The sequence below is a fragment of the Manis pentadactyla genome, chromosome 14, assembly GCF_030020395.1.
Source record: "Manis pentadactyla isolate mManPen7 chromosome 14, mManPen7.hap1, whole genome shotgun sequence".
Lineage (NCBI taxonomy): Eukaryota > Metazoa > Chordata > Mammalia > Pholidota > Manidae > Manis > Manis pentadactyla.
In genome coordinates this window covers 59999499-60024547 of record NC_080032.1, presented here as the reverse complement: position 1 = coordinate 60024547, position 25049 = coordinate 59999499, and the positions used below count along the sequence as shown (strand labels likewise).

Below are 25049 nucleotides of genomic sequence, written 5' to 3'. Positions count from 1 at the left end.
TTCTCTAAAATGAAGAAAAAAATTATTTCATTTCTTCTAACTCTACTTGCTGCCTCTTTAGAACAGATGAACATAGTCATCAAAGCACTATGCAACATTCAGATTGCTTTCCACAAGAGAAAACCTATCCTTCATAAAAGCACAGTTGTCAATTAAGTTCTGTCCAGAGACAGACCTTATTTCTAACAGCTGGTATTACACTGATAATTACTCCATAGAACCCCACTTCCAACTTTCTAATGGACACCATCTTTGATTAGAAGGCAATATGCTTCTCCCAGGAGATGAATAATGATTGTCTTAAGTCAACCATGCCAAGGCCTCTTTGTTGGTGATGACCTAGATAGAGGTGGGAATGTTACTTTGGTCTAGCCAATGAGACATAGCAAAGGTCTACTAAAAGCCTCTTAAAAAGATTTTCATATTCTAATAAAAGAGAAAGCTTCTTAAGAGTAAGCCACTTTGCCCCAACTTCTTTCCCTGTGACTAGGAGAACCGGTCTAGAAGAGCACAGCACTGGACTCTGCAGCAGCCACACTGCAACTAGGAGACTGACCACCCACACACTGAAGGAAACAAGGCAGAATGATGAGCATGGGCCCTTGATGAAAATACAGAGCTGTTGTATGAATCCTGCAACTACCTAACTCTGAAAATCTTGTATGAAAACTGTGTCCTTATGTGAAAACTGCACTGTTAATGTTTAAGCTACTGTCCTTTGGCATTCTAGTCTTTGAAAACAGACCCATCCTGACAAGACACCAGTGTTACATTTGAATTTAAATGGACCATAATCTCTGAACGTCAACAAATTAAATAAACAAACTTATTTAAAATGCATTTATATACATATACTAAGTCAAAACTCACTTAAAATTTAGTCAGTCATACTTAGTAAATAGAATAAAAATAAACCAGGATAGAATACTGACTATAGCTTAAGGCTACATTAACAGCTGGCCTATGTAGCCTGGACTAATAAAATATCATATAAGAACCAAACCAACCAAAATGGCATTTCAAAATTTATCTTTCGGCTTTAGTACACTAATTTGATTATACTCATCAAATTCTATAGTCCAATGATTAATATAACACTACACATTCTTTACGACTATTAAAGCAAGGTACATAATAGTAAACGCTAACATATGTTAAGCATATAGTATGTTCCATATTAAAGCACTTTAATCAATTAACCCTTAGAGCAACCTTTTCAGATAGGCAATAAAGTTCCAAAAAGTAGAAATAAAAAATTTCATCTGATTTCTCTGATCTTATTGGAATAAAACTAGAAATTACAAAAACTTTTTTAAAAGGCCCTTCCACCTGGAAATTTCTAACTCTCTATTAAAAAATTGACTAAAAAAAAACTACACATCAGAATCTCTCTAACAAATTAATTTGAAGTGATCCCAGGAAATTTTATAGTCTTAAATGTATCAAAACAAAAGAATAAAAATAAATGAAGTAAGTTCCCAACTCAAAATGCTAGAAAAAGAACTATAATATAAACCAGAGGAACTTTGTGATGCTGCATTAGAACTGGAATTGTCAGTATGAACTGAAAATATAAATTAATAACGTTTTTAAAATTTATATCCCAGTCCTAACCACTAGAAGTGCCTATACACAATGATATTCCAGTACGAACAAGCACACTATGTGTTCAGATCTTGTTTTCTGAACAAATACCATTTCCCACTAAAATGAACCAGGATTCCTTGGAGAAATGGCTGATTTCAGGTCCAATGCAGGACAAGACAATGATCATCAGCCTTTTTGTGCAAGAAAGTTTTGTGCAAGGAGTAGGATAAATTTCATGATTTCTCTTTCTCATCTGACAGATTATGGATGGCTATGCTTGTCACTGATACCAAGCTAGAAAATATTAAAGCAAAAACAGATTTAGAAAAGGTGGTAATGTTTGAGATGTAGTGAATTTGGTATACCCGTGCCCAGCCACCAAGGAATACACATACACATGAATACATACACAAACACCACTAGTGAACAGAAAAGAAGCATGCAAGTCAAGACATAGTTAGAAGTCCTGACTGTATAGGAAGTAATTTCAATCACAGGGTGGATCAGATAGCTAGGGAGAGGGAAGACAGGGAAGAACTGAAGATAACGTGTAAAGGGCAGAGAGAAGAGATAACAAATATGACTGAGGAGTGGTCAGAGAGTGTAGAAGAAATCCAGAAGGGAGATGTCACAGAAGCTAAAGAAAAAAACAATAAAATTTTGAGGAGAGGAGTCAATAACCATATTAAATGTATACATGGCCAGAGATGAAGTAGGGTAAGAAGTGAAAAGGGGTCCTCAGCATTTGACAGTTACTAACTCAGTGGTAACTGGGATAGTATAGTTTCAATGAAATTATTTGGCTCTGAAAACTAAACAGACATTGAGGAAAGTAGTACAATATAGACTATTCTTCAAAAAACTTCTCTGTGAAGAGGAAAGGAGTAATGCATTATCTAGGAAGAGGGCCTTTGTTTTTAAGATGATAGAGACTTGGGGCAGGGTGGGGGTGTGGGAGGGTAAGGCAAGAGGGACAGATCTAGCAGGGGAGGTAGAAGACTTCACAACTGATATACTGAAATAACTAAATAAGCCAGAAAGGATGGAAGTGGAAGGACTATCCTTGGAGACAAAGGAACACTTTGCCCACAGAGATAGCCAGAGATTAAGAATGAGTAACAACAGTTTTGTGTATGGGACAAAAAGGTGAAGGAGTGCTACCAGAAAGCCTATACTCTGTTTCTGAAATAGAAAACTAGAAATGAAGCAGATTGGCAATATAGTAATTATGGACAAATTATGAGTTGAAAAACTTCTTAAATGCAAAACCTGAAATGGTTCTAATTTCTACCTATTATCAACCAATCTGACTACAGTGGGAATTATTACAATGGGTAAAAAGTATTCTACGTTGTCCCTGTTCTTATATAAAGAGAGACAATTAGAAATAAGCAGGACTTTTTCAAGAGGTCAGAAGGAACATCAAAAGGGATTTTCATCATAAGCTGGTAATTGATTAGATGGGCAGGGGTACCTGGGACAACTCTTCAATACTTGAGTCACCAAGTCAAAAAAAAAAACTAGTCTACAAGTGTTTCAGGTCTTGAAATAGAATGATCAGAATTTCCAAGATAAACTATAGTAATAAAAATCACTTACTAAGCAAGCCAGAGTTTATAATTTATAATGGGGCTATCCCTTTCCAATGATTTTCCATTAAATTCACATTCCCCATCCAAGACACCTACTTTTCTGCTATCAAAGTACCTAAAAAGTTAAATTATTACTCAGGAGGTTATTTAATGAGCACAGAGTCAGAACAAGAAAAGCAGACATGACGTGAAAGAGATATGCCCTGAGGCCTAGAAAAGCAAGATTAAGTATCACTAGCCTGCCTCTCCAGTCAGGACTCCTCACAACCCCAGCTCTAATGTCTCTTTTTAATTAGTGGACTTATCTTCCTTCTCTCATCCTCACTTTCAATGTGAACTATTTCCATCCTTAATCACAAAGTGTTTCTTTAAATATGTTAAAGTCAATGATTTAGGATCCAGTTGTTATTTTGGCCCACCCATATGTCAATTTAAATGCAACATATCTCAGAGATCTCAGGGTATCTCACTGTCCCAGCTTACAGACTGTCTTTACCAAAAAACATTAAAAAATACAACTTTCAGGACCATAAAGAAATGGGAATAGGAAGAGGAGGGAGGGGCAGACTAAAATAAATTAGAGCATTTTTCTTCTGATGCATTTGTTAGCCTCTGAAATTATTTTAGGTTACAAGAACATTATAGAAGCTACATTGGAATGGTTCAGAAACTAAGAAACTCAGAATGATGAGTTAAAAATAAAACCACTCTTCTCTACTGCTCTCACTTCTGCCATCCATGAAAATAAAATGTACCAAAATTTATCAGCATGTCCATGAAACTGGCCCCAGTATCCAGAGTTACCCTGATTTGTCATCCTATCAGAAACTTCAAAATTAACAAAGAACTTTGTAAATCAAATTAAGACTGAATTTTACAATTTCTTCTCCATTCATCTAAAAGGTAAATGAAATATAGGTCTCCTTAAGTTTTACAGAACAGTATGTAAATGACCTCCCGAACCTAGATAATTATTCTGCCCAGTCAACACAGTCAAAACTCATGTTAAAAATGGCCCATGGAAATTGATACCTGAGACTTGACACGTCTCGTTCTCTTTGGCAGAATATTCATTCTTGTACCTGGCTCTGGAGAAGTTGGGACATCAGTGCCAAGAACCTCAGGCTCCACTTTTTCCTTAAGATCTAGATTAGGCATGTGTACACCCTAAAGAATTAAAGCACAGAAAAAGGGCAGATTCACTAATAATAAATCAAATTTGAGAATCAGGGAAAAATAATAAATTTCCAATCAATCCCTAAAATTAAATGAAACCAGATGGTAATTCTCCACCAAACTGATCTACAGATTCAAGATAATCCCTATAAAAATCCTAGCAGGACTTTGTTGTAAAAAATTGAGATGCTGACTCTAAAATTTATGTAGAAATGCAAACTGTTTGGAAATCTTGAAAAAAGAAGAAAAAGTTGGAGGACTTATACTACTAGATATCAAAACTTACTACATAATGACAGTACTCAAAGACAGTATAGTATTGGTGTTAGGATAAATAACAGATCCAGAACAAAACAGAGACCAGAAATAAACCCACATATTTGTAGTCAACTGATTTTCAACAAAGGCACCAAGGCAAATCAATGGGAAAAGAGTAAGTCTTTTAAACAAATGGTACTGATACAACTGGATATTCATTCCCCCCACCACCAAAAATGGAACTTATACCTTTACCTCATACTATGCACAAAACCAAATTCAAAATATTAAAACAAACTTCTAGAGGAAAACAAAGAAGAAAGTCTGTGGCCTTGAGTTAGGAAAAGATTTCTTAGATATGACAACAGAAGCACAATTAATAAAAGGGGGGAAAAAAACTGAAAGATTAGTCTTCAAATAGACACCACTATAAAAATGAAAAGATAAACCACAGACTAAGAGAAAACATTTGTAAAATCATGTATCTGATAAAGGACTTGTATTCAGAATACAGAGCAAATTCGTTTAAAACAAGTATAAGATGACGACCCAATAAAAAAAAGATTTGAACAGACACTTCATCAATTAAAATGTACAAATGGCTAATATGCACATGAAAAGCCGCATAACACCATTAGTCATTAGAGAAATTAAAATTAAAACCACAATGAGATACCACTAACACACCCACCACAATGGCTATAAGCAAAAAAACTGACAATACCAAGTGTTGGCAGAGACGTGGAGAAACTGGAAGCCTGTACATTATTGGTGGGAATGTAAAATGGTTCAGCCACTTTGGAAAACAGTTTGGCAGTTTCTTAGAAAGTTAAACATAAACTTACCATATAACCCAGCAATTCCACTCCTAGGTATCTACCCAAGAGAAATGAAAACATATGTCCACACAAAGACTTGTACATGAATATTTATAGCATTATTTATAATAGTCATAAACTGGAAATAACCCAGCTGTCCATCAACTGATAAAAGAACAAATATGATATAACCATACAGTGTAATATTATTCAGCCATAAAAAAGAACAAAGGCACAACAGGGATGAACCTTGAAGACACTGTAAGTACGCTAAGTGAAAAGTAGCCAGACACAAAATTATATTGTATGATTTCATCTATGTGAAGTTTCTAAAAAACGCAAACTATAGAGCCAGAAAGCAAATCAGGAGTTGTCTGGGTTTGGGGGTAGGAGAAGAAACCAATACAAACAACACAAAGGAGCTTTTTGGACTAATGGGAGTGTTCTAAAACTGGATTGTGGTGATTGTCGCACAAATGTAAAATTCATTAAAGCTTATTGACTGTGACTGTGTACCTACAGTAGCTGAATTCTATGGTATGTAAATTACACCTCAATAAAGCTGCTAAATAAAAAATATGAAATCATGAGGAGAAATTTTTCAAAGAACTTAAGTAATGAGGATTTCTTTTAAATAGGAAAACAGGCTCATTCCCATTAGATTTTAACTTGTAAATTACCAAAAATAGCTATGATTTTTAAACTTCACCCCCCGCCACCCCAAAATTTTGGTACCTAGATGAACTGTTTTCAACTTGCTATGTACAGCCAACTGCTAACTTGTTATGGTGAATATGATCTAAAGTTTATACTTGGCATACTAGATTTTTCCACCCCTATATAAAATGATGCATCTCACCATAAGGCTGACACCAGACTGGAAAAGCTCATATGGGTAGAGAATTCTTTCATAGTGTGACTTCAAAAGAGACCCAGTTCCTTTTCCTGGCAGATATCCCAAGCGGCTACCCACTTTAGACCATTTCTTTTCTTTGGTAACCATTTCAAAACCTCCTTTGCTGGCAACAACCTGAAAGGAAAGTAAAAATTACTTAGAAAAAGAAGGTAGATTCATGTATTCTGACTCTACACACCTTGCCTGCTTTCAAATTTCAACAAACACCTGACAAAATTGAAACTTTTCAACATTTAAAGTATGGAACAGAGAGAATGATTTTTGTATGTTCTCAACTCTATAATTTAATTAATATTGTGCCTACCCTAAATGAATCAGGCATTCAAAAACATTTAACGAACTTAAACTATGTACATTAAGCACCTTGAAAAAACTAACCACATATATGTATTCTATATCCTCAAGGAACTCAAACTAAAAGAAAAACAGACCAAAAATAGACATGAAAATAAACGGTAACATAGTACAAAATGAACATGAACCCTGAAATTAGACAACATACCAAATAATGTACAGAATTAAACAAAAATGTTAAGCAAACAATGGATTCAGAGGGTATTTTGAAAGAGAGGCTGTAATTTTTCATAAGGAGGAAAGTTTTATATGGCAGATTATGAAGGAATTGTGATGGAGAAAGATAAGAGTACAGGAGATTTACTAAAATGCAGGAAGTGAGGAGATAATTGGTCAATTTGGCCAAATGCTCACATCAAACTAGGTACTGTACAAAAGATACAGTATCAAAGTCCCCTCTTCCAGAAACAAGTATTGCCCATCTCACACACTCTAAAATATAGGCAGTTTTCAGTTTCACTGACAACAGAGTAAGAGGACTATGACATATTCATTTGAACCAAAAAAATTTTTCCTCTTGGAGTATACTATTGTATTTTTCTATATCAAAAACATTAAAGAGAAAAATTAAACATAGAATTACTCTATGATTCAGCAATTCCACCTGTAGTATATACCCAAAAGAACTGAAAGCGGGATTTAAACAGATGCTTGTATACTGATCTTCACATGAGCACTACTCACAACAGCCAAAAGGTGGAAACAACTCAAATGTCCATCAAAAGATGAACAGATAAACAAAATGTGATATATACTACAATGGAGTATTATTCAGCCTTTAAAATGAATGAAATTCTGATATATGTGACAAGAATGAACCTAACATGGTAAGATAAAGAAGAAACAAAAGGATGAATACTGTATGATTCCACTTCTATTAGATAGCTTGAACAAGCAAATTCATATCTTAAAATTAATTTAAAAACAAGATACATTTTACCAGGAGCCAGAGGGATGGGGAAGTTCTGGAAGTACTTGGTTAGTAGTGATGGTCGCACACATTTTGAATATACTTAAAGCTATTAAATTGTACACTTAAAAATAATAAATTTTATGTTATGCATATTTCACCACAATTTTCTTAAAAAAGGCTAAGAGCATTCACTGACTCCGGAGCCAGAGTGTCAGAGTTCAAACCCCAGCTGAACTACTTAATAGTTGTAGGACCTTGGGTAAATTACACAATTAGTATCTCAGATTTCTCACTATTATTAAACAGTGCCTACACCTCATTATAAGGCTGTTTGTGAAGACAAAGGAAATAAAACATGAAAAGCACCAGGAAAAGTAAGCACTCTTATCAATGTTAACTGTTTTATAAATGTCTATGCATGTGGGCAACAGGCAGGTAGAACACTGTAAGTAAGTGAAGGAAACATCTTCAACTCTAGTGCTCTACAATGCTATTATAGACAAAGATGAACCTACAGCCAAAAGCAATTCTCCTCCAGTGAAACAGCTGAAAGCTTGGGAAAAACAGGTAAGTTCATGTGCACAAGAGATGAAGAAACCTCATTCTTGAACTTCTATTATTACACCCTCAGAGAAGCTTCCTCTGTTAGTGAGAGCTAACCAGGGGGAAATTACAAAAAGAGAAAAATTTATATTTCAAATTTGCAGTGTAGAGGAAAATACAGTGAGGTTTAGACAGAGGGCTATCTGGAAGAAATCAATGAATTAGAACACCTTTCATTAGTAACTCTCCAGTGCTTCCACATTGTCAGCTACTGTTCTAGATGCTTAAGATGCATCTGTGAAAAACGAAGATCTCTGTTCTTACAGAGCTTACGTTCTAGTGGGAGAAGACAGGCAATAAACATATTATGTAAATTTTGAAGTGATGAATCCTGTGGAAAAAAATTTAAAAAGCAGTTAAACGGACTCACAAGTAACAGAAGAAAAGAAAAGCCTCATGAAAAAGGTAAAATTTGAGCAAAGCCTTCAAGGAGCTGGAGCGGTTATCCGAGCAGATCCCAGGGAAGCGCCAGAACAAAGGGCCCAAGTGAGAAGCATGCCTAGACTGACTGAGGAACAGTAAGGAAGCCAAGGTGTCTGAAGCGAGTAGGGAGCAACAGTCCAGAAGTCAGAGAGAACAGAAGCCCTTGCAGCAGTCTTTGTTATCCTCTACAATTATTACCATTACATAATCATCTGCTTTGTATCCAAGCATTTCAAGATAAATTTCCACTCGTAATGATATATCCACACAGGTCCAGTCAAGCTTCCCCACACAGTTCTGATGACTACTGGCAAAGAGATGTAAAAACGATAGCCATCATAGTCAGGGTATGGCCACGAAATGAGGCAAAACTACCTCACAAAGAAACCAAAACCACAACTTTGGCTTTATGCACACAATACTCTAATAATATAAATGGGCCTAATACTATAAAAACACACACAACCTTACACTTGCTTTTTTCTTCAGCTGAGAGATTCAAGGATTATCAAGTCATAATTTCAAAATATAAAACATGTATTCCAAACATCTGCCATGCAATGTATCATACAACATTGTCACTAGAAAAATATCATTTATGAACCATGCCCTATAAAAAGATACATGGCATACACTTAAACTAAGCACAAAGAAGACAAGCCCTTAATCAAAACTTGACCAAAGAGTAAGGTCAATTAGAGCCAAAACTCCAGTCCAATGAAAAACTAGGTCTGGCTAGCAAGAGTAAATTTTAACAGACAGAAGGTAGTACAGTCTGCTACGTATTAAGAGCTCCCCCTCAAATCTCCACCAAAAGCAAAGAACAAAAAGGCATACTCCCAAGGGGACAAATAGACCAAGAGAAAGCAGGTGTCAGTGATAACCCAGCAACCGAAAACAAACTCACTACCTGCAATAGAAGAAAGCCAAGGAGAAGACTTGACTTTACACCACAGAATGTGGAAAGGCGTAAGAAATGAAAGCAGCAGTACCTTTCAACTTAGGGATGGCAGTGATCAGAGAATATGATTGGCTGAAAACCTGTGAAAAGCAAGTAGACCTCCTCCAGACAGCACAGCCAGCAACTGTGCTCCAACCCCTGCATGAGATTTGGTCTCAGGAGAGTTTGAAAAGAAGGGATCTAATCTAAGAAACAAGTAAGTAAACAAGAGGGTTAAAATGGTCTTAATAGTCTAGTATTAAGCTACTAGTAGGTTTTGGACTTTCATTTTGAGCATGACAGATGAACAAAAATAAAATATCACAAGTACAAATGTCCATATGTTAAGTGTTTAAAAATGTGATTAAAGGCAAAACAATGAAAAGAAAGTGTATACTTACACACACACATACACACACGTGCACGTGCACATGATGAAAACAAAAGCTTACCAATGTAAAGTACTGTGCCCCAAGAATAAAGATTAGGTCCTATGTCTTCAAGAAAAAGTCACATACAAAGGAGCAAGGATTAATACAGCATGGTTCTTCCCAACAGCAACACTGAAAGCTGGAGTATTATGGAGCAAAGCTTTCAACATACTTAATGTAAAATGATTTACAATTTTAGACTTCCAAACTCCACTAAATCACCATTTGTAGAACATTTGTAGACAAGCAAAACATTTACATTCCATTTATCTTCTTGCTCATTAAACTGGCAGAAAAAATGTTTCACCAAAATAGTAAACCGAACTAGGAAGACTTGAAACAAGGAAAGAGACAAGGGAATTCCCAGAATAATAGTGAAAGAAGTTCCAGGCTGACAGCTGAACTTAAAAAACTACCAGTTTGGATTGGAGCAGTAAAGAGAACTCCAGCAGAATGGCTCCAAGAAGAAAATGAAACTGACAGATTACTTAATGGGTAAAAGCATACTGAGCAATTTATACTTCTGGAAAATCTGAAAAATAAATTTTTGATAGTTACAAAGAAAACTTACAAAATGAAAAAAGGGTAAGTGACTATTAACTTGAAGGAAAATTAAAAACTGGTACAAGGAAACAACCGTAGCACACAAGAAGGCTCAGATACAAATAATGTTTGTATTTAGAGTCACAGTAGTAACTTTTGATCAATTAAAAAATTGATGTAACTACACTAGAAGGAGCTGGGACCTGAAGTATGTAAGGATTTAGATTTCTTACACCCATTCCCCATCTCTAATTGTAGAAAAATCAGTAATATTTAAAACTGAAAATGAAGAAATAGCATAATGAACGTATCTGGAAACATGGGAGATCAAAATCAGGAACAGCTAAAAGAACTGAAAGGGATTAGCTCTAAGGATTGGGAATGGAAGTGGAGAGGTAGAGAAGGGAGAATGTTGTTTTTTATTTTAAGCCTTATTTTTATTTTGACAAAAAAACTTTTTAAAGCCTAGAATGAATATTCTTTATTACAATAATAATAAACAGTAATTGTTAATGTAAAACTCCATTAAATTTATAGATATTCTAAGTAATATATTTTATTGTCAAAAATAACGAGGAAGACAATGTGATTCAATCAAAACAGGATGACATTTAATGACTCAAAAGACTGAAAATTTGCTTCCCTTTAAAAAAACTAGTGGGAGTCAAAAGTGTTTTAAAACCATATTTAAACTCAAGAGATGTTCTTTTTTTTTCTTAGTGAAGGGTATACCTAACAACCTAAAAATATCAGAACTCTCAGTATTTTCTGCAGTTTTCAGCCTGAGGCTCTTGCTACCAAGTTAAAAATATCATGCCAATAAAATACTTAAGAGAACGTATTGCAAATACTCTGGGATTAACATAATTCACCCAATGACAGAGGTCAGAACAGTGGTTGCCTTTGTAGAGAAATACTGACTGAGGGAGATGAAGGAGCCTGCTGGAGTGGTCTAAATGCTCTCTACTTTGATCTGGATGGTGGTTACATAAGTGTATATATTTATAAAGAATTATCCACCTGAACATTTAAGATTTGTACATTGCTAAGTCACACTTAAGTGTAAAGAAAAAAAATTCATATGGTGAGGAGAAGCAATCTTACTATGACATTTAGGCAACAAAATATTATAAAGTATAAAAAAATAACTACAAATCAAAATTTATAAGACTTTTAGCTTTAAATCTCAGTTTTTTAGTAAACATTCTCAAAGGTTAGGGGAAGATGTCCATGGGTACTTAAAGACAAGACTCTAATAAACCCCAGGACAAACAAACTTAACCTTTAATTAAAACATACTTGCAATTAAGTTCTCTAAGTTTTTAAACACATATACTTTATTAGTAGTATTCCCCCTTTTCACAAAAAGGAATCGGGTTTCTCAACATCAAGTTCAACAGGCTAGATAGCAAACTGTTATACAGAATTGTGAACAACCAGGTATTCAGATTATGTTACTGCTAAAGTCCTTCCTAACTCTGAAACCCTACAACTCTGTAAAGTCAAGAATGCAATATGATTTGCCATCAGATTAAACCTAATGTTTACCTTTTCATTGGAGAATTAGCCATATGGAACATATTCAACTCAAAAGATTATCTGTTAATATACAAGAATTCCAGAAAATTCCTTGGGTATTTTAAAAAAAAATCCTGAGGTATGTGGAATGACTTGGTTAATTCCACAATACTATTGTTATTAATAATTAAGTAAGTAAAAAATACTTAAGACATATTTTTCTATTTTATTTAAACTACATAAATCAAACCAACATATTAAGAACTGCAAACAGCATTACTAGATAAAACCTAGTAAGCTTTAACTGAATAAAAATGTCAAAAAGAGAATTCTTAAGACAAAATTTTTATGCTAATGGTTCCTTAAAGAACACATATCCACCCTTAAATTCACTGTATTTTGCCCTTTGATCTCATAGGTTTTCATACAACTGCACTATATAATTCTAAGCACAGAGCTTAATTATTGACACCATTACCAGACTGATAAAAAAAGTCAAGCTCTATAATGCTACATTTCCAAGAATTTTTAGTATAAAAAATATAAAACAAAATTTTTAGAGAATTATGACCCAACACTAATTTAAAAATGTATCATAAAAAATGTTTTCAGCCATAGTAATCAAGACAATTTGGTACTGGCACAAGAACAGAGCCACAGACCAGTGGAACAGACTAGAGACTCCAGACATTAACCCAGACATATATGGTCAATTAATATTTGATAAAGGAGACATGGACATACAATGGCGAAATGACAGTCTCTTCAACAGATGGTGCTGGCAAAACTGGACAGCTACATGTAGGAGTATGAAACTGGACCATTGTCTAACCCCATACACAAAAGTAAATTCAAAATGGATCAAAGACCTGAATGTAAGTCATGAAACCATAAAACTCTTAGAAAAAAACAGACAAAAACCTTTTAGACATAAACATGAGTGACCTCTTCTTGAACATATCTCCCCGGGCAAGGAAAACAACAGCAAAAATGAACAAGTGGGACTATATTAAGCTGAAAAGCTTCTGTACAGCAAAAGACACCACCAATAGAACAAAAAGGAACCCTACAGTATGGGAGAATATATTTGAAAATGACAGATCCAATAAAGGCTTGACGTCCAAAATATATAAAGAGCTCACCCACTTCAACAAACAAAAAACAAACAATCCACTTAAAAACTGGACAGAGGAACTGAACAGACAGTTCTCCAAAAGAGAAATACAGATGGCCAACAGACACATGAAAAGATGTTCCACATCGCTAATTATCAGAGAAATGCAAATTAAAACTACAATGAGATATCACCTCACACCAGTAAGGATGGCTACCATCCAAAAGACAAACAACAACAAATATTGACCAGGCTGTGGAGAAAGGGGAACCCTCCTACACTGCTGGTGCAAATGTAAGTTAGTTCAACCATTGTGGAAAGCAGTATTGAGGTTCCTCAAAATGCTCAAAATAAACTTACCATTTGACCCAGGAATTCCACTCCTAGGAATTTACCCTATGAACGCAGCACTCAAGTTTGAAAAAGACAGATGCACCCCTATGTTTATCGCAGCACTATTTACAATAGCCAAGAATTAGAAGCAACCTAAGTGTCCATCAGTAGATGATTGGATAAAGAAAATGTGGTACATATACACAATGGAATATTACTCAGCCGTAAGAAGAAAACAAATCCTACCATTTGCAGCAACATGGATGGAGCTAGAGGGTATTATGCTCAGTGAAATAAGCCAAGCGGAGAAAGAGAAATACCAAATGATTTCACTCATCTGTGGAGTATAAGAACAAAGGAAAAACTGAAAGAAGAAAACAGCAGCAGAATCACAGAACCCAAGAATGGACTAACAGGTACCAAAGGGAAAGGGACTGGGGAGGATGGGTGGGGAGGGAAGGATAAGGGGGGGCAGAAGACGAAGGGGGGTATTAAGATTAGCATGCATAAAGGGGGGGGTGGGAGAAAGGGGAGGGCTGTACAACACAGAGAAGACAAGTAGTGATTCTACAGCATTTTGCTATGCTGCTGGACAGTGACTGTAAAGGGGTTTATAGGGGGACCTGGTATAGGGGAGAGCCTAGTAAACATAATATTCTTCATGTAATTTTAGATCAATAACAAAAAAAAAAAAAAAAAAGAAAGGGGGATTACTCCCTGATAGGATAAAACTAACTGTAAATCAATGATTAATGCATGCTTTAAATATCCTTAATTTTGATCATTTAAAGGGTGTCAGATGATCAGCTATGGAAGTACATTTTTCTGATAATATTCCTTTCTCTTAAAAAAAAAAAAAAAAAGGCAGTTCCTGTGTGGTGACCTCCAATAAGTTCTTCACAATGGTATAAAGAGCATATCAAAGTGTGGGCAAAGGGTCTGTTTGTGTTTATACAGAGGATCAAAGCCCAATTAGGCTACCCAGAAAACAAAATAAGATACGATATGAAGAAGTTCCAACATCAACATACTCTGGAAGAGTCATTCCAGAAGATGATCATCAAAAAATGTCAACAAAGATCCTGGCGCTGTTGCAGTTGTAGCTGCATTCATCCCACTGGTTCCTGGAATTGCCACTGGAATGAAGGGGGAGATATCTAAGCTGGCCTGTGCATACAGTAAGATAACAAATTTGACTGGATCTATACCATTGGAACTCAACCAAGAATTAGGAGAAGTGCAAGTTGCAGCGCTCCAAAATCTTGAGACTACAGACTATCTACTGTTAAAAGAACATATGGGATATGAACAGTTCCCAGGAATGTGTTGTTTTAAATTGTCTGATTTTTCTCAAACTATTCAAATTCAGTTAGACAATATCCATCGTATCATAGATAAGTTTTCACAAATGCTTAGGGTGCCTAACTGGATTTCTTGGTTTCACTGGAGATGGCTGGTAATTGTAGGTCTGCTTTGGTTATGTAACTGTATTCCAATTATGTTAATGTGTGTGCGCAATTTAATTAGTAGTTTAAAACCTATCCATGCTTAAGTTACTCTACAAGAAGATATGTCAAAGAAATAACCAATCTTCCCATGTTTTCTTCCATCTGCTACTTCTATAGCTTTTCTTCTTCCTTCTTAATTACAACCCTTATATAGAATTCGTGCCTCATATCGAATTTACTGAGTATCATAATTCTTCCAAGTGGTAAAGATACCTCAAGACAAATGCTGGGCATAAAACCCACAGGGCATAAATCTGCAAAGAAGTAAAAAGCTAACCTTTTCAAACAATATTGCATCTCTCTCACTTACCAACTTTACATTTCCCTGTATGGCCCCGGATGACGACTGGTTAGCCAGAGACGGGTAAGATTCCTCAAGGGAGTAACAACCTAAGACAGGCACAGTCGCAGGGGGGCCATCAGGTGAGAAATTGGGGATCAACAGAGGTGAGGCTTAGAACCTCACCCCCCGTTTTGAGAGAAATCTTCTGCATCCGTGGATGTTTTGTTGCCCTTGTCTAGCTTGGATTAATACTTAGCCTATAGGCACACACCTGATCATCTACATTTGCTTTCTTACAGCACTAAACTATGTTTTCTCCCTTTATCTTGCATCTACCTACCACTTCAGCATTTTATTAAAAAATAAAAATAATAATAATAATAAGGGAGAAATGTGGGATTCACCTATAAATCAAGTATAAAAATCAAACGAATATTCATATCTGACCTGATTGTTTGTAGTTCATAATGCATGATCAAAACTGAAAGTTTCTGTGATGACTGCCCTTGTACTGTTCACCATGTAAGAACTTATTCACTATGTAAGAATTTGTTCACCATGTAAGAACTTGTTCGTTGTGCTTCAGACGATCGGAGACTGATGAGGATTAGGCTTGGGGTGGATTAATGATTGTGCATTGAGTCCCCTGTACAGAATTTTATTGTTGTTAACTGTTAACAACCATTTGATCAATAAATATATGAGATGCCCTCTCAAAAAAAAAAGAATGAGGGAGAAGGTCATAAATTATAGATTAAATGGTCAGCTCACAAAAGCTGACTATAGTGTTGCTGAACTATATGACAGGACCATGAATACAGAATAGACCCATGTATTTGTTGAACTGACTAATGTTTTTCAAAAGTTGATGCATCTGAAACAGGAGGTGGCAAACTTTTCCTGTAAAAAGCTGGGTAGTAAATGTCTTAGATTTTGTGAGATATACTGTCTCTATTGCAATGACTCAACCCTGTCTTTGTAGTAGAGAAGCAGCCATAGACAATATAAAAGCATCTGGACATAGCTGTGTTCCAATAAAATGTTTTAACAGAAACAGACTCTCGGTGTGGCCTATGGGCCACAGTCTGCCATCTTCCGATCTAGAATGTTGACTGGAGGAGAGGAATAAATGTATTCTAGTGCTTAAAAAAAAAAAAAAAATTCTAGTAAGTGAAAGAGATAATAAAAATATATAGAAGTTAAATATAATTTAAAGCCTCAGGATTCAGGAAAGATTTAATTACCACTCAAAACTTCAATATTGATACTATGTGGGAATTTTAGCATTTTTTTCAATACTGATGAAAGCATGTTCTGTCCTCCCCCCTATATTCATATTTCAAAGTAGATAGTGGTTGAAGTGCAATATTTATGCCTCACTACGTGAGGACCAACATGACCTAGTTGGATATATAAGAATGGATGAAAAATAGTCCCCAGGCTGGAGCACATTGCACAAACACACACACAAGTACATACTCAGATATGAGATGCAGTAGGATAAGTTCATTCAACTAACAGATTGCAAATGTGAGGAAAGAAACATCATTTGTAGGTACTCATTATTGAATGGAAGTGGTTTGCTAGGGATACAAAGGTGAGAAAGATACAGCTCTGACCTTGAGAAGGAGAATCTCAAGTGAGTTGAGTGACAGACAGGCATACAAATAAAGACAGCATTGAAACAAAAATGCTCCAATGGAATTTTGTGCAATTGCTCTGGTAGGACAGAGAAAGTGCTATTTGAGCTACCATAAGTGAAATGAAGAAAAACAACCAGAGGATTCCGAGTAAATGATGATGACCTCTAAAGGAGAAATCAGGAAAGACATCATGAAGGAGAAGGTATGTGAGTTGAATATTGAGGGCGATTATATCAAAGAAATCCCCAAATGGGAGAGATTTGTTCGTATCTGACATGTACAAGGTCATATTTGTATAGGAAATTCTGGACAAAATATTCCATGCATATAGTCAGCCCCTAGCACTGACACATATTGACATATATTGGCTGAATAAATAAATATAGCTTTTACGTTGCGCATAACAGAAGTTGGGGTTAGAAAAATGCTGAACAACACTCTTATTCCTTATTTATCTTTGTTTCCCCTACAATGTGTTATACAGTGTTTTACCTATTGTAGGTACTCAAATATTTGTTAAATTTATGACTCTTATGTGAGAGATGTTGATAATTAGGCTTATGTGGTAAGAACACATGTCAGAGTTTTCTCACGGCTGATGTGCCAGAATGTGTGGTACATTTCAGAATGTGTCACTGTGGTACTGGCACAGATGAGATATAGGTCAATAAAAAAATTAAGTAAATAGGAAAAAAAAAAAAATGTTTTCACATCAAGAAAGAGTCTACGCACAAAAACAGAAATGAGAAAAATCACTACAGATACCACCAAAACACAATTATTACAGAATACTATGAAAAATTATATGCTAATAAATTGGATAATATAGAAGAAATGGACAACTTTCTAGAAAAATACAACCTTCCCAGATTGACTCAGGAAGAAACAGAAAATCTGAACAGACCAATTACCAGCAATGAAATTGAATCAGTAATCAAAAAACTACCCAAGAAAAAAGCAACTAAACCAGATAGTTTCACTGCTGAATTTTATCAGACATTTAGAAAAGACCTAATACCCATCCTCCTTAAAGTTTTCCAGAAAATAGAAGAGGAGGGAATATTTCCAACCTCATTCTATGAGGCCAGCATCACTCTAATACCAAAACCAGGCAAAGACACCACAAAAAAAGAAAACTACAGACCAATATCCCTGATGAACACAGATGCAAAATTACTCAACAAAATATTAGAAAACCTAATTCAAAATACAAAAGATCATCCATTATGATCAAGTAGGATTTATTCCAGGGATGCAAGAATGGTACAATATTAGAAACTCCATCAACATCATCCACCCAATCAACAAAAAGAACAAAAAATCACATGATCATCTCCATAGATGCTGAAAAAGCATGTGACAAAATTCAACATCCATTCATGATAATAACTCTCGACAAAATTGGTACAGAGGGCAAGAGCATCAACATAATAAAGGCCATATATGACAAACCCACAGCCAACATCATAGTTAACAGCGAGAAGCTGAAAGCCTTTCCCCTTTAAGATTGGAAACAAGACAAAGATGCCCACTCTCCCCACTTTTATTCAACATAGCACTGGAGGTCCTAGCCACAGCAATCAAACAACACAAAGAAATAAAAGGCATCCAGATTGGCAATGTTTGCAGATGACCTGATATTGTACATAAAAAACCATAAAGAATCCACTCCAAAACTAGAATTTCTGAATTCAGCAAAGTTGCAGGATACAAATTTAATACACAGAAATCTGTTACATTCCTCTGTTATAACAATGAACTAGCAGAAAGAGAAATCAGGAAAACAATTCCATTAACAATAGCATCAAAAAGAATAAAATACCTAGAAATAAGCCTAACCAAGGGACTGAAAGACCAATACCCTGAAAACTCCAAGACAATCTTGGGAGAAATCAAAGAAGACACCAATAAGTGGAAATACATCCCATGCTCACAAGTAGGAAGAATATTATCAAATTGGGCATCCTGCCTAAAGCCATCTATAGATTCAATGCAATCCCTATCAAAATACCAACAACATTCTTCAATGGACTAGGACAAATAGTTCTAAAATTCGTATGGAACCACAAAAGACCCCAAATAGCCAAAGCAATCCTTAGGAGGAAGAATAAAGCAGGGGGGATTATGCTCCCCAACTTCAAGCTCTACTACAAAGCCACAGTAATCAAGGTAATTTGGTACTGGCACAAGAACAGACACATAGATCAATGGACTAGAATAGACAGGCCAGATATAAAACCACACACATATGGCCAATTAATGTATGATAAAGGAGCCATGGACATACAGTGGAGAAAGCACAGCCTCTTCAACAACTGGTGTTAGAAAACTGGACAGCTACATGTAAGAGAATGAAACTAGATTACTAATTCCATACACAAAAGTAAACTTGAACTGGATAGAAGACCTGAACATTAAGTCATGAAACCATAAAACTCAAGGAAGAAAACATAGGCAAAACTCTCAATATAAACATGAGGAACATTCATGAACTTATCTCCTTGGGCAAGGGAAACAAAAGCAAAAATGAACAAGTGGGACTACATCAAACTAAAAAGCTTCTGTACAGCAAGGGACACCATCAGAACAAAAAGGTATCCTACAGTATGGGAGAACATATTCATGAAAAACATTCGATAAGAGGTTAAATCCAAAATATATAAAAAGCACACACCTCAACACCTAAAAAGCAAATAACCCAACTAAAAAATGGGCAGAGGATCTGAACAGACAATTCTCCAAAGAAGAAATTCCGTTGGCCAACAGGCACATGGAAAGATGTTCCACATCGCTAAACATCAGGGAAATGCAAGTTAAAACCACAATGAGGTATCAACTCATACCAATTAGGATGGCCACCATCCAAAAAACAAACAAGTGCTGACGAGGATGTGGAGAAAGGGGAACCCTCCTACACTGCTGGTGGGAATGTAAATTAGTTCAACCTCTGTGGAAAGCAATTTAGAGGTGCCTCAAAACACTCAAACTTGAAATACCTTTGACCCAGGAATTCCACTCCTAGGAATTTACCCTAAGAATGCAGCAGCCCAGTTTGAAAAAGACATGTGCACCCCTATGTTTATTGCAGCACTGTTCACAATAGCCAAGAAATGGAAGCAACCTAAGTGTCCATCAGTAGATGAATGGATAAAGAAGATGTGGTACATATACACAATGGAATATTATTCAGCCATAAGAAGAAAACAAATCCTACCATATGCAACAACATGGATGGAGCTAGAGGGTATTATGCTAGGTGAAATAAGCCAAGCGAAGAAAGACAAGTACCAAATGATTTCCCTCACTTGTGGAGTATAACAAAGAAGCAAAACTGAAGGAACAAAAGAGCAACAGACTCACAGATGCCAAGAAGGGACTAGCAGTTACCAAAGGGGAGGGGTGGGAGAGGGCAGGTGGGGAGGGAGAAGGGGATTCAGGGGTATTATGATTGGCACACATGGTGTGGGGGTGATCGGGGGTAGACAGTATTGCACAGAGAAGGCAAATAGTGACTCTGTGGTGTCTTACTACACTGATGGGCAGTGACTGCAATGGGGTGGCGGGGGACATGATAACAGAGGTAAATATAATAACCACATTGTTTTTTCATGTGAAACCTTCATAAGAGTGTATATCAATAATACCTTAAAAAAAAAAAAGAAGATATGGTACATACACACAATGGAATATTATTCAGCCATAAGAAAACAAATCCTACCATTTGCAACAACATGGATGGACCTAGAGGGTATTATGCTCAGTGAAATAAGCCAGGCGGAGAAAGACAGTGCCAAATGATTTCACTCATTTGTGGAGTATAACAAAGCAAAACTGAAGGAACAAAACAGCAGCAGACTTACAGAACCCAAGAATGGACTAGTGGTTACCAAAGGGAAAGGGGTTAGGGAGGGGGGTGGGGAGAGAGGGATAAGAGGATTTTCTTGAAAATGAAATCTTCAAAATGTAACTCTACTATTTAAATAAAAATAAATTTTTATTTCAAAATAGTATGTCACAGAATATGAAAGGCCACAAAAATAAGTCATTCTGCAAAAATCTTCAGAATATGAAGCTGTCTTCCCTCACAAGTCAGAGGAATCACAGATTTTTACTATTAACAAAACATGCTCTCAATTACAAACCCTGTTGCAAGTCAGTCTTTTTCACATTAGATGTAATATTACAAAATTAATTTAAGTTCAGGCAAAAATAAGTCTAAGCCCTTCTCTTCCTTAAGTTTTCAAGCACTTATTCATTCTACTGGATAATGCTGGCCTCAATTAACTAGTAACACTTTTACAGGTATTAATAAAACTGATATGTCTCACATATGAGAATGCTCAGCAACATGAATCTTTTTAATGTATCAAATTTTCAATCAGTAAATAGAAAAAAACTGACAAGCTCAAAATATGATATACTCAGCACAAGATAATATTAGTAGGTTGGTGTCATTTCTGTTACATATTACGTATAACAAAGCCTACCAATTTGAGCCTTTAAATATGAACCCTATAAAAAATTATAAAAGATTTAAAAAATAACTAAGATCTGTCATTTTCATTTATTCATGCTTACATTTCATTACCAAACAAATCCTGCATAGGATGTGGCATTTTCCATTAAGATAATTTGAAATTCCTAATTTCATAAATTCACTAGCCTCTGCTCCAATTTCCAAACCAAGTTCAAGCCTCACCTTGCTCAAAGCATACAGATCCAGGATTTTTCTCTCCACCACAGGGATCTTCAAAGTAGATCCCTGAAGTTCCCAAAATTTTGCTAGTTGATCCAAGAAGTCCAGTCTCACTCTGGTCATTGCCTAAGATTATTAAAACAGAAATCAGAAATAGGAATTAAGCTATGGCTGAAAATAAGTGAATTTTCTTAACATAATACTCATCCCTCTAAAGAAATTCAAAGACTTTTCATTATTATTAAGTCTAACCCTATAAAATAAGCCTATGATAAAGAGGCAAAAATATTTCCAATAAACTTTACTCATTAAGGCAAAAAAGACACTCTAATTTTGTAAAAGTTGACTTAACTTTAAGCTAATGAGAAAATTTAGTAAATCAAATTAGTCTGTCTCTAAGCGTTCCAAGTCTGTCACTTCATCTGTAGATTATATGCATACCCCAGGTACACCAACTCTCTACCTCACTGATATTAAGATCCTTCATCTAGTATTTAATTACATGAGATTAAAGGAAAAATATTTATTAAAATCTCAGAAAATTAGTGTTTTAGAAACATGAAAGAAAAAAAACTCAGCATGACTTACTAAGCCTTGGCTATCTAAAATTTCTCTTTTGTACTCAGGAACAGTTGTCTGCTACATGGAAGAATCTTCTAAAAATCCACCAGACATAAACAACAATATTTAAACAGACTTCAAGTTCGGAAATTTGAGAGAGATCAATACTATTTAAAGGAGATCTTAATAAATCACATTAACAGTCCTGGAAAAGCTCTGTTAAAGCCAAAAAAACTACTTTGAAAACTAGGTTTTTTGATAGAATTTTTAAAACTATTTTCCAAACACCACAAGGAGTCAGAATCTTCCAACATTAACAAAAATTTCAGAATAATAATATGTGCTGATAAAAGCAGAACTTAATTGCAGATCTCTGAAGCTAAACACTGGATTATCTCCACTCCAATGAACATGGCTAGAGACAGTTTCCCATAATCCCGTTAAGTGAGAAACCCACAATGACTACTTTACTTTAAACAATTTTTTTTTAAAAAAACCAGAAACTTCCTTTTATTCAATCCTAATTTAAATTAACTTTGAGCCCTGGTACATTAGTTTCTCAAAATTCTCTACCTGGAGTCCTGATATAAACGATGAATCAGGCAGCAGAAATGGTGATAAGACAACACTCACCTCAAGTTCATTCAGGCGCTGGACTCTGGGAGTAAAACGAAAGCTTTTTACTTCACATGCAAATGGAGGTTGCCAATCCTAAATAGAAAGAATTGTTTTTAAAACATAATGGTACATAAGCAAGGAGTGCATTATTAATTTGCTAAAGGGATGACAACAGATCAATTTATAAGTCTGAATAGAGAAAAGCCAATATTTTTTACACAAGATGATTTTAACATTACTTACCTCTGATAGTCTATTAAAATTTTTTTATCTATAAATCCTCCCCCAATCTCAGCAGTCCCATTATTTACATCTCAGTTACGTTTTGCCCCATTACTCTCAAGTGGAATGCAATGAACTCATATCACAATAGAGATTAATAAACATCCAAGTTCACCAAATAAAAACACAGAATCTGAAACTAAAAAGGGTAAATTAAAGATCGAAAAAATTTTAAAGTACTTATATATTCGGAAATGTTTTTCATTCATGTGTAATATGACACAGCACTTTAGAGTCTATGTTACATAAATGTTTTGTTCAAAGCCCAGCTTCTGGGCACCCAAACACTTAAAAAAAAAAAAAAAAAAGGTAAGCAAGCCTACAGAACAAGGACGATTTCCAGATTGGAGTTGTGGTATAACTGAAATTAGCATTATTCCAAATAGGGTTCTAGAAAACATAGTTTGATTTGACCTTAATAATGGCACATCTATTTAAAAACATAAGAAACAGTGAAAATTTTTCATCTTACTGAAGGTATATCATCTCAGCCTTTTTTTAAATAATAAAAAAGTTTTAATTTTTTTCCCCAAATAAACATTGAATACAATCTCTAATTTATAAAGGCAACAGAGTGGATTAAAATTGGGTTTAGGGAAAAACTTCAAAGGTTTTATCAATACTACTTAATTTTGATAGAGAAAGTGTTAAGTGCGGCTTCTGGAGGATGGCAATGCATATAATCATCATTCATCATAGCAATTACAAGTTAATCTTTGCTTACAATTGATAAATCCATAATCTTAATCAAATTCTTTAAACCCGATGGGAGTAGCATGTCTGGGTTTTAGAATCAAACGGATTGGTCTAGATTCAAACTCTGCTTTGTCACACTTGCCCAAGATCATAATAAGTTTGGTAAATTACTTAACTTATCCATACCTGGCTCATCTGTAAAATGAGACTTAATTTACCTACTAGGACTTGAATGGCTATTAAATGAAATAATCCGCGGGTAGTAGTGAACAGAACATAAAGCAAGGGGTCCGCTTAAGAAAAACTAAGGCAATGGTTCCCAAACTCTAAAGTACATTAAGCATCATCTGAGAGAACTGCTAGAAAAATGGATTCTAGAACTTCCACATTCTGAAATTGATTCAAGTCTAGACATGAAGTGTAGAGATCTGCATTTTAACGAGCATCTGGTGCAGGTGGACCGGGAACACGATTTGGAGAACCACTGGCAAAGAAAAAAAACCTTTTGACCTTGAGCAGATCAGTCAACCTCTTGGGGCACTAATTCTCCCAAACAAGTAGTAGTATCTGCTTTCCTTACCTTAAAAATTTTGGATAATTAACCTATAGACAAACTCAATTATTTGCAATAAATTGCAATTCGTAAACCTTTGATCCCCGATTCCCTGTACCAGATATTTTTTTCCACCTCCGTTGAGAATTCTTCCCGAACCTCTGAATTTTAGAATGCTCTTTCTCTTCGCCAGGGAAGACTTTTCATTGCACTGCAGCAGTAATCAGTCTACGGTTCTTGTTTGGTGACACCACCGTAGGGAACTAGAGCTCAGATTACGGTTTAAGAAAGATTGGCCCTGAGACGAGGCCTGCAAATATTTAATAAATTAAGCATTAATAGGGCTTGCATAAATAAACAGCCGACGGAAGGACAGTTTTAACTATCGCACGGTACTGAGGATTGATTGTACGTGAAGGCAGGACATGCCAGGTCATACTTCTTCAAACATCTCACAGGCCAACGAAAGGCCTGAAGTCTTTCGTCACCCTTGCTCGCAAAGGAGAAATGCAGTACCAGTTCCCAGGTTCTAGGCAGAAGGCCCCAGGGACACCACTCTTTCGCGTTCTTAAAGGGCCTACATTAAGACCGCAAAAAACAAAAGCAAAAAACATCCAGAAACTTAGCTGCTTCTAGTTCTTGCGAAATGAGGAAGGGTAAATACGAAAAGACAGAAGGGTCGGAAAAGTA

The 25049-nt window shown here is 35.5% G+C and overlaps 1 protein-coding gene across 3 annotated transcripts in view; it reads right to left on the bottom strand.

The window, feature by feature from the left end:
- The window catches only part of KDM5A (lysine demethylase 5A), a 144512-nt gene that overhangs the window by 118996 nt on the left and 467 nt on the right, over nt 1–25049 (bottom strand). For all 3 annotated transcript variants that reach the window (XR_008993890.1, XM_036907765.2, XM_036907775.2), the window contains exons 2-5: nt 22844–22921; nt 21653–21775; nt 6291–6461; nt 4212–4346 (exon numbers count right to left, since the gene is read on the bottom strand). Coding sequence is in view for 2 of the 3 variants with exons in the window: in XM_036907765.2 (XP_036763660.2) it covers nt 4212–4346; nt 6291–6461; nt 21653–21775; nt 22844–22921 (507 nt within the window). In the remaining variant the exon portion in view is untranslated. The remainder of the gene's footprint in view (nt 1–4211; nt 4347–6290; nt 6462–21652; nt 21776–22843; nt 22922–25049) is intronic.